At 39.6% G+C, this 11,765-nt stretch overlaps 1 protein-coding gene across 1 annotated transcript; it reads right to left on the reverse strand.

Moving 5' to 3' along the window:
• Nucleotides 1-8,976: 8,976 nt before the first annotated feature.
• On the reverse strand, nucleotides 8,977-11,388 carry LOC131146100 (scarecrow-like protein 8). Its single transcript, XM_058095425.1, has one exon. The coding sequence runs from the start codon at nucleotides 11,072-11,074 to the stop codon at nucleotides 9,203-9,205; it is 1,872 nt and encodes a 623-aa protein (XP_057951408.1). The 5' UTR covers nucleotides 11,075-11,388; the 3' UTR covers nucleotides 8,977-9,202.
• Nucleotides 11,389-11,765: the final 377 nt, after the last annotated feature.

Genomic DNA, 11,765 nt, shown 5'->3' on the forward strand with positions numbered 1-11,765 from the left:
CATCGGCCCGTACGCCGGTATTTTACATTTCATCATAGCTCGGCCCTTACACCAGCTACATATAGCACAGCCTGTATGCTGGCAAACTGTAATCATATAACACAGTCTGTACGCTGGAAAATCATATAGCATGGCTCGTACGCCGGCAAATCACATAGCACAACCCATACGCCGGCAAATCACATAGCACGGCCCGTATGCCGGCAAATCACATAGCACGGCCCGTACGCCGGCAAACATATCCACATATATATATACACAAAAACATCTCGGCTCGTACGTCGGTTTTTCCATCATAAAAATCCACATCATCCACATTCCTAGAAAACAGCATTACACAACATTTTTTACTCATGTCACACAGTAAATTTTCCACATACTCAACATACGATCATTTTCACAGTATTTTGCAAATATAAGACATATATATATAATCATATACATTTTCCATAAAGCAAATGATAACTATATATATATAAGCATTTTTCCAAAACAGTACTAACTTAGTTTATCCCCTTACCTGATTCTCGGAAAGCCCCTAATAAAACCGTCCCGCACTCGCAGGGTTCCTAACTCAACACCCTGAAAATAAAAAATCTCAGAATTAAAGTTCAATATTTCGAAGTATACAATATTTTCCTCAACTGCCAAAAACCCAAATATTGGGTAGAAAGTTTTCACCTAAAAACATTCAAGTTTAACACCTGAGGGGTTCTGCAACGACTTGCTTAATTAATTGATTTTTTTTTATATATATACTCTGATACCATCTACGACATTAACCTAAGCAGCAAGAACGTAAATCATAATAAATATATCCATATAATATAATACTAGAGTTATATACATATCACTGTTTTCCCAAAATATAAATACATTTCTTCCCCAAAAATACCCTCAACAAGTTAGGGTAATACAAAAATGCTCCTGAAAATGTCAGGGCACTACTGAAGCCTTTCTATTTGCGAGTCTGATCTGCTCGCCTACCTAGATCACCTGAAAAATATATCAACACTGGGATGAGCCAACGCTCAGTAAGAGAAAATATGCTATTACTAGTGTGTGGCAAATGAGCTACTATATATCATGAAATCTGTTTCATATAAACATGAATAACTGAGTACCAAAGTACAGTACAAGTAATAAAGCACACCACCCCTTTTCCCTATTGCTTAACATATCAGTATTATGGTTATAATTCAAAATACTTCTAGTGTATATAGTAGGATCCCTGTTTCTGTAAATCAATTCGTAAATAATAGTAATTGAAATTGCTCCCTGTGGCTATTTGTGTCATGACATGCCCCTCATGACGAGGTTGTGCGGCCCGTAGGCGGAATTTACCCTGCCTGGCCAACCAGGAATAAATCACTGAACTCCGTCAGTCGACCTGCCCTCCTCAACCCATATCTGGATGGGGAGCCTAACCTCTTCTAGGGCCTAGGTGGTCGACCGTACCACGTATATCTGAATAGGCAACTACACTCATAAAGTAACATAGTATCTGTAGCAACGGTACCGTGCTCTGTAGCTGCAAGTCCAATAGGGTCTGATATCGTATAATATATTTCTATATACATGTCTATCTGATTTACCATGATTGTGAAGTACTGAAATAACCATGATACTGCGTATCGTACTGAAATCTGAATAATCATAACATGGAACTGCATATTCGTAATACTGGAATTCGTGTTATCATGGTACTGAAATATCGTTAAATCATGGTATTGGGATTCGTATAATCATGGTACTGAAATGTGTATAATCATAATACTGAAATTCGTAAAATCATGAAACTAAATTCATAAACATATCCCCGTACTATATACATAATCATAAGCCACACCATACTAAAATACATAATTTTCGTAAATAAATAAACTGCATAATATTCAGAACTTTCCTAACATAGCACATTTCCCTTACCTTATCTCTGAAAAGCCCCTAGGGAATACAAGCCTAACACCTGTAGGGTCTCCTACAAAACACCCTGAAACCAATATTTGTCAGAACTAAACATCAGTATTTTCCTACCTACATTATTTCCTATAATTGTCATGAGGCCAAAAAGTGGCTAAAAGGACTCACCCTGAATTTGGAATGATTTCTAACTCTGATTTCCTGATGATCCGCTCCGGTAGATGCGTAGAGAACTCCGCCAGGAGAGTCGTGGTAGCTTCAGATCATCGATCCGGCGACTGGTGGGGCCGGAAATGAAGAGAGAAGGGAGAGAGAGTCGTAGGAGAGAGAGAGAGAGAGAGAGGAGAGAGAGAGTGGCGAGGGAAATGAATAAAAATCACTTCTTTCCACTATTTTTAGGGCCAGGTTCGTCGACAAGACCCTGTGTTCGTCGACGAGCCCTTCACAAAATTTGTCGATGAGGCCTTGTGTTCGTCGACGAAATTTAGAGCAGCCCAAACCGCCTCTCAGTATTTTCTCGTCGACGAAGCCCTGTGTTCGTCGACGAAATTATGAAGGCCTTCGTTGACGAGACCCTGTGTTCCTCGACGAAACTGAGCAATTTCCTTGAAATTATTATTATTTAATGCTATCTCCAAAATGCAATGTCATCGATGAAGTCTACGGCCTCCTTCTGTCTTAGTATATATTTTCTCTCCCTCTTATTATTATTAACATGCTATTATTTGGGTCACTACAGGTTCCCTGACCAATACTCCGAAACTGAAAACCCCCAATATTAAATTTCAGTATTTTCATGCGTATAACACTTTTCTCAACTGTCAAGACTCCAAAAATTGAGTAAAAAGGCTTACCCTGGATTTGGGATGGAATCCAACTTCGTTTCCCTGATGATCCGCCCCGGCAAACTTGTAAAGAACTCTGCCAGGATCGTCGTGGTAGTTTCAGATCGTCGATCTGACGACTGGTGGGGCCGAAAACGTAGAGAGAAGGGAGAGAGAACCGTAGAGAGAGAGAGAGAGAGACAGAGAGATTTCTTAAAAAAATGATATTTCTCCCGGATTTTTCATTCTCATAAAACAGGATTTCGTCGACGAGCCCGGCCTTCGTCGACGAGTCCTTCACATATTTCGTCGACGAGACCCTGTATTCGTCGACGAAATTCATGCAACCTCAGAACCTCTCTCGGTATTTTCTCGCCGACGAAGCCCAGTGTTCGTCGACGAATTCTTTTAAGCCTTCATCAACGAATACAGGGGATTCGTCGACGAAGCCTGAAACTCCCTCTTTTTGTTTTTCTCTTCCGAAATGCGTTCGTCGACGAAGTCTACTGCCTCCTTCTGTTTCCGATTTCCATTTCCCTTTCCTTATTAATTTAAATTTCATTTTAAATTCGGGTCGTTACAATATATATATGTTTACAGTTTTACAGAATAGTATGATATTATTAGTATGAAAAGTAGAAAATACAGGCGATACAGTGTATTTTAAATTGACAAATATAGATATGCTCGAAAGATATGTTTTACAGATTGTTGCATTACAGTTCAGTTGCTAGATTTTAAAGTACTTGTAAATTAGTTGCCACACACTAGTGATAGCATATTTCCACTTACTGAGCGTCGACTCACCCTATTACTCTAACATTTTTCAGGTGAACCAGTGAGACGAGCAGATCAGGCTCGCGAATAGAGTATAGCTTAGATCACCCTGGTTATAGGGTGAGTTTTTGTCAGAGTAGTGTATGTTTTTGGATAGATGACACTGGAGGGACATTTTTGTATAGTCTGTATATTCTAGATTCTGGTATTGTACAGTTTATGTATAAATGGTTTTATAATTTGTGTTTCCGCTGCGTAGGAATGTTTATTGTATATATTTAAAAAAAAAATGATAAGAATTTTGAGGTTGTTACAAAATCACTTAGTTTATTTTATTTTATTTTATTTTTTAAAAATTATTATGTCAATTGAAAGTTGATGTGACAAAGACGTTGATAACACTAGTTACGTGAACTTTTATTGTGATTACTACGTTAATAGTGTTTGGCAGCATTAACTTTTGAGTTTGATAGATATAGTTAGATTGAACAATTAGATTAAATGAAAGGTAAATATTTTTCTTTAAAGTTTTTGACTTACATAAAATGATTATTCCAATTGTAGTACTCATCGAATTAGCCGAACATCCAACTGATGCACAGAAGTCGTGTCCGCATCCGGACTTTACCCTGATCAGCGAGACCTGGGGGCGAAGGACGCTGATCGGTAAGTTTGGTACCGCACCAAGGGGTCCGAAGGGTTCGTTGGTGATTGAAGTTCCTATGTAATAAAAAAAAAAAAAAATTGATATGACTAATACATTAATAACACTAGTCTCATCAACTTTTGACTAATTGCTCAATCCCTCCCAATCCTAGCAATCAAATAACTTAATCCTCTTTGCCCTTTATAACATCTTTTTATTAAATTTAACTCTTGTTTTTATTCTTCACACCTCTCCATGTATTAAATAGTAATCTTTTTAAATATGTTATATTAGACATTGGAGAATATTTAGTACCATTGAGCATCTTTTGATAAATATTCTCTCAACCAGATAGTTATGATGTGTTTGAAAGCATGAAGTTTGGTCCTTGAATATGAATTTGATTGAATTTGAATAGATTTCAACACAATTTTGTATTATATCTTATTCAAATTCAATATAAATTTAAATCTAAGGTCTCTCCAAACTTAGGGTTAGTTTGTTTTGAAATTTTTGTAAATATTGTGGACAATTCATTATATTGTTTCTTGTTCTTTTTTCCTCTCAAAAGGTAATTCCTCTTTTACATTATTTAAATTCCAACAATGTATATTTTTTAAAAAAACTTAGATTATTTCATTTTATTGTTTGTTCTCTCTGTCTCTAAAAGCCAAAAAAACAAACAAATAAATAAAATTGCAAGGAACCATTGAAAAAATCACTTTCAAGATTAATACTCATGAAAAATATATAAAGTGCATGACATAATGAACAAGAAAAGCAATTTCATCCGAAAAATAGTAGTGAATTGTACGACTATTTTTTGTTTTAAAAATTAAATTAACTCTAAAGGCTTAATCAGTCGTGTAAGATATTTTTTAATTTCTAATTTTTTATAAAGAATTAAAAAAATGTCACTTTAAAAAAATAAAAATAAAAATTATTGAGCTTCTTAATGAAATTATTTGAAAAACTAAAAAAGTAAAGAACCACTTCTAAATATTTAAAAAATTTAAATTTAAGATTTTAAATGGGTTTCCAAAGCTAAACACACTTACCCAATATAAAAATACTCGGTAACTTCTTGAGTTTGGTCTGCCCATATTTTAAAACATCTTGAATATGGAAATTCACCATTTTGACTAGCATTTGGAAAAAGTACAAAAAAACAATGTCAGCCAAACACACCCTTAAATGATAGTGAAGCAATAAATGGCAACTGCAGCATTTAAGGAATGAAGATTGCTTGGATGCAGTCAGCATCCAGCATTAGGAATGTGCCTAGAATATGAAGAACCACCATATGATTTTTTCAAGGCCGTGTATGGCATGATTGATTTATCACCTAAGAATGATGGAACCCTAGAAGCCACATCAAGCCATAACACCATTGCAACATGTGGATAAGGACTTTTGAATTTATATATTAAAAAAAAAAAAACATTGGTTGACTAAAAATTTATAGTCCTATTGAGCATTTGTGGGATGCAATTGCAATTGTTTATATCTCATTATTTCAATTTGCTTGTAATTATATTGGGTATTTGAGGACATTGGAGTGATTAATAATTACAAGTTTTATATTAAAATTTTGAATTCGAATTTTGCAATAAGCAATTAAGAGGACATGAGTCTACTTTTTTTTTTTTTTATTACATAGGAACTCCAGCTACCAACAAGCCCTTCGGACTCTCTGGTGCGGCATCAAACCTACGGATTAGTGTCCTCCCCCTAGGTCTCGCTGATTAGGTAAAGTTCGGAATGCGGACACGGCTTCCGTCCATCAGTTGGACGTTCGGCTAGCTTGACCCCCTGGACACATTTCTATTACCATCCACGATCCCCGCTGGCTCACAGAAAACTCTCACTTTCACGGTCCCCGTTGGCTCACAGAGCGAACTCTCACCATCCACGGTCCCTACTAGCTCACAGAATAAATTCTTACCATCCACAGGTATCGCTGATTCCGTGAGTGTATCTACTTGGAATTGAACCCCCGATACTCTTTCTTACGTGCTGATGCCTTTCCACCGCCCCATGTCGGTGGAGGCGAACGTGGGTCTACTTTTAGTCTAGAATTAATTGTGATAGTAAAAATATGCACCATTGGTAGCTTCTATTGACTTAATGACCAAGTCTTCTCACTGGGTTGATGGGAAAATTATACTAGAAATCTCTCCTTCTGCGTGTCCGTGTGCCTGTATTTTAGATGTTAAACATGTGAATAATATTATACATGGGAAGAGAAGGTCCCTACTTATCAATTGTAAGTACCTTTTTTTTTTAATGTGAAAGCAACAGAATAATGAAGTTATGGAGGAGTGTTTTAGTCAACAAAATTGTAAGACAATACATTCTGTGGTAGTTGTCAAAGGGGCTCAAAGCAATATGGGCCACCACAAGAAACTACTCCCATCCCTACCCTTGCGCCATAGCATAAATACCTCCACCAACTAATTAACAATTGAGAGGGCATTCCTCTTTTGAAGGAATTGAGCCTTGTCTCATTGGAGGCCAAAATATTCTAAGTCAGCCCATGCCACATTGGACCATTTGTTAATAGGAAGTTAGAAGGTAAATTACTTGACCAAGTGGTAGAATGTTAATGAGTTTTTTTTTTCTTATTACATTTGACAAGGCACATTACGAAAATCTCAAGACCCCGATCTAACCCAAACTTGATATCGAAAGTCATTATCAATCTTCTGTGTTTTATAATTATCATCTCAAAATATTATTATATTTTCCTAAAAGGTTGATGCATCCACATTAATTTTAAGAAGATTATAGGGAGAATTTTTTTGTCTTTATTGATTGTTTACCTATCAGGGTCTTCATATTAGTGCAAAATTAATACATAATTTTCCTTCATTTTCTTATTGTAATAAAAAGGGAGTCATTGAAAGTTAAGTTCAAAACAAATGAAGCTAACTTTTAATGTTTACAAATTGGGAGAATCATTTTTTTATTATATTTAAAAATAAAAGTACGTGAATCAAAAAATGGAAAGTAACAAATGGCAATTTATGAGATCAAACATTGACGCAAGTAAATTCGATTAGGTTATTGGGTTTGACATGTGACTTTGGATTGAAGGACTTGTAATTCCGAAGAATCGAGAGAAACATGTCAATCAAGCTAGTGGATCTCATGGATAAATAAATAAATACCAAGAAATGTAGGTAATGGACCCCAAATAAATATAGAGAAACATATAAGTCAGTCTCAGGGACCAAAAGTGAGTTGCGCGTGCCTTAAGGTTGAATCCATATATAATATCTTACTTATTTTCTTGTTCACTCACCAATTTTGTCATAAAGGGGTTTTTTCAAAAACTGTTTTGGTCATTTTTTGCTTATTTGTTGTATACGTCAAATTAAGTTGAATTCAAAACTATCATTAATTTGCACTTCCTAACAAGACCCTTCTCTCTCTCTCTCTCTCTCTCTCTCTCTCTCTCTCTCTCTCTCTCTCTCTCCATATATTCATTGTTTCTCTTCAATCTCTATTATTTCCCCTCCCTAATCCCTATGCTCATAGGGTTATTAAAGTGGTTGGATGCACTTTGCAACTCCAGTCTCCTCCCTTCTTCAATGCAAATGGATAAAATGAAAATTTTTTGATTGTAACTCACATTGCTTTCTTGTGAACTTTATGATAGCTTGAAGGTTTATAAAAAAGATTACGGTAGAATTTAAGGCAAAATATATTAACATTTCCTATGTTTTGACAAAAAAATAATAACTCTCTTGATGATTCAAAAATTTTATGAACTTTTCTAAAGGCTTCAAAAGTCTTTGGGAATTCCCCTGAGATTTGTTTCTGAATGAATATTTGTATCTTTTTAACAAACCTCGGGAGAGCTTTATGATATTTTTTGAAGTCTCGAAGAAGGTTTGGGTTTTTTTTGACAAATTTTAGAAAAGATTTTTAAAACTTTAGGAAATGTTTTTGTCTTTTTATAACGAGAATTGAATGCCTTTTTGTCTTAGAATTTAATAAATAAATATACAGATGAGGAGTAGGTCTATTGTACAATTTTGCAGGGCAATGGAGGGTGGTGGGGGTAGACAAGTCGGACCTGTAATTATTATTGGTAGTGAATGCTGCAGTTTGACAATAATGAACTCAAGTCGAAACAATTTGTAGTTCTATGGGGAGGAGAGATTGTGGTATTTGCAAAATGAAATGCCTAAAAATATCTATTTTGAAAATGCTTCATTACCAATTTTTGCATAATCATAAGCTTTCGATTACACCCTTCATTCTGACTATTATAAAATACACCTTTTTGAAAAAGCTACTATCTTTCTTTCTATAAACTATTTATAATTTGAACCTCTATGCATAAATATTCCAACACCAATCAAGTGAATTCATTCAATGTTCGGCTGTGAAAATCCTCTCTCTTTCTGAAAATGGTGGCTGAGTCAGGCCAACAAAATAGCTAGCTAATGCCAGGCAAAATTTGAGACTTGACAGGCAAATTGTTTGGCTGCAAATACGGAAAACCATATATTTTTATTTATTTATTATTTTTTTCAAGCCAAAAAAATAAAAAAAAACAGAGCAAAGAAAGAAAGATAGATATCTATGTTAGCATCCGCACGTGAAGCCTTAGCCCTTGCGCAATCTAATGGCTGGGTGGGGAAAGAGGAAGAGCAAGAGGAAGTGGAAGTGGGTAGGGACACCCAATAGGAAGCCGACACGTGCTCCCAACACAAGCATGAACCACCTAAAACATAGCCATATCAGTCCAACCACAACCCTAAAAATAATCCACAGGTGGGGATCCCCAAACACAAGTACCCAAACACTCCCTTCCATTCCAAAATAAATCATAAATAAATGCACTGCCTTTCCCTTCCCTTACACATTCACATTCTACAGAATTTTCCTTCATTCCAAACACCAATTTATTTTCTCCTTGGTGGCCTTTCCTTTCCTTTCTTTTCTTTTCTTTCCTTTTCCGATAAAAAAAAAAAGTTGACAATATGACAATTAATAATCTCGCAAAACAGAGAGAGTGAATTTAACGCCAAGCAGAAGCGACGGTGAGAGTCCGTCCCATCCAACGAAAGCAGATCCCTCCGGTCTCTTCCTTAACAGCGAAACCCATGTTGCCACGTGTCCTCGAGTTGACTCGGGATTGGAATAATTCGGCGACGTTCTGACTCAGCGGTATCGGCTCGAACCCGGCCATCCCCAGCCGGGCCCGCCACTTCCCGAACATCTCGCATCTTTCCACACGGTCCTTCCCTTCGCACGCAACCGAGTTGGCCATCTTCCGACCCAGCGCCTCTTCCACCCTGACTCGCTCCGGGTTATCCCGAGCCATGGTCGAGTCCAGCGAGTCGAACAGCGCTCCGTAATACGCGCACACCTCCGACACGCGCGCCGTGAACGGCGCCGTATTGCAGTTCATCTCCTGCTCCACCACCGTCACGACGCGCGGCCTCAGCCCCTTCACGCGCCGCAGCAACTCGTCCCTCGGATTGTCCGTCCGCACGCTCTCGTCCGGCATTCTGTAAAGCTTGAAAGCTAAATTCACTACCACAGCCTCCTCCGGGCCGCAGCCCAGCGAGTCCCGACTCAGATCGCAGAGAGCTTGAGTCACGGCCCTGAGTTTCACACAGACGCCGACTCGTTCGCCGATTTTCCTCAGCTTCTCGTCGTCCCAATCACCACTACCGTGCTCCGCAACGCTCGTGATTGTTAGCACCACTGGCTTCCCGTTCTGACGCGCCGCCAGCGCCTGAACCAAATTCAAATACTGCACGTTGCTGCCGGCGTGGACGGCGTCAAAATCTATCACGTGAATCACGTCCGGCAAGTCCGACGTGGCTTCCAGAATCGCGTGGTTCGCCGCCCACAGCCCGAACTTGAAGCAAGGAGAGAGTTCATACAGCACTTGCAACGAAGCAGCGTGCTCTCCACCGTAGAGCTCCAGCACAGGTGGCGCGTGATACTCAGTGGGGCTCACGCGCCACCGCAGGGCTGAAGCTACGTAAGAACCCACTTGCTGGTCGGCGCTTCCGTTCACGCCGGGGACTTGGGTCACGCGCGTGAGAATTTCGAGGGCCTTCTCCGCGTTGCCCTCGGCCATGGCGGACGCGGCGTCGACGAGCGATTGCTTCGGAGAACTCTGCGGCGGCGACGAAGCCACGGAAGAACTCGACGACGACGACGTAGTAGAAGTCGTAGGAGACGGAGATACAAAAGTATTGCTATTAGTAGGGGCAACCATGAGGTTCTGTATAGCTTCAGACCACTCGCTGTTAGTAATTACCGAGACGTCGTCTCCGCCGTCGCCGTCCTCCGCATCGTCTAAGAGCTGTTTCTCCAGCTCATGGAGCGTGTTCATCATCTTCGTCGCACGGTCGGGCTCCGAATCAGGGGTAGGGACGCGCGTCGGAGCGAAATTACTCAAATTAGAGTACGAAACGCCCGAGAGAGAAGCGTTACAAGAAGGCACGCCGTTGTTGGCGTGGTATTGCCGTGCTTGCTGGATGAGGGGCAAACCGTACCTACCGGATGCCGCCGGCGAGTGCGAAACTGAGGCGATTTCCGGCGGGATTGTGCCGGAGAAGTCCATCGGTGAGAGGGGCGAAATAGGGGAGGTCTGATGGTAAGTTCTCGGCTTCACCGACCGGAGAAGGAGGCCGAGCCCTTGCTGCTGCTGCTGCTGGTGGAGGTAGTACTGGTTCTGAGTTTGGAACTCCGCCAGGGTCCTCTTCCCAATCAAATCAGGCCGTCGGTGGGGGATCTGGGAAGATGGGTCGAGGAGAATTCCGGGGAGCTGCGATCTGTAGGAAGCTTGAGCGTTGTTCATGGCGATCGATCTTCCGGTGATCCCGCCTGAGCCGTAGAAGTCCGCCCCGCCGCCGGGAAATCCAGACGACATTTCCTCCTGCGCAAAACGACCCCGCAGAAACTACACTATTTGATCTTTCCACAAACACATGAGAATCAATCCAAGCCACAGAGAGGAGGAGAGAGAGAGAGAGAGAGAGAGAGCTTCCGCGACGCTTAAGAATCGATGCTCATGATTATAACGGAGTTCAAGAGAGAATGGGTGTTTCCAACTAGCTATAAGCCCTGTCTGGTTTTGGGTTTTTTCGTTTTAAAAAGGGGAAAACAGGCTTGTTTTTCCTACGGTGTACCTGCACCACGAGATCCGGGCCGTCGATAGAGTTAGGACGGGGAAGATTATGATTTTTCACGGAAATGAACGGTGATGGGTTGAGGAGTAGGTACACATCGTCGCACGCCGCTGCTGGCTCCTCCATCTTAAATGCGGCACTTTCGGTACGCTCTCCACCACGCGTCCTTCACACCCCCAAATCTAAACCAGGATATTGGAGAATGTACACATTAACATTATGGCCCATTGTATATAGATGCATTTGGCATTCTTCTCTCTCTCTCTCCTTTTTTTTTTTTTTTTTTTTTAAACAATAAAATTAAAATAAAAATGCTTTTTTGCAAAAATATAATATTTTAGACATATATAATATTGCAGATAAATTTTTTATTGAAGTTAAAATTAAAATACAGGCATTGGGCTACTCATGTAAGATGCATATATTATCATA

This window comes from Malania oleifera, chromosome 13, assembly GCF_029873635.1.
Source record: "Malania oleifera isolate guangnan ecotype guangnan chromosome 13, ASM2987363v1, whole genome shotgun sequence".
In the NCBI taxonomy this organism is placed as follows: Eukaryota; Viridiplantae; Streptophyta; class Magnoliopsida; order Santalales; family Ximeniaceae; genus Malania; species Malania oleifera.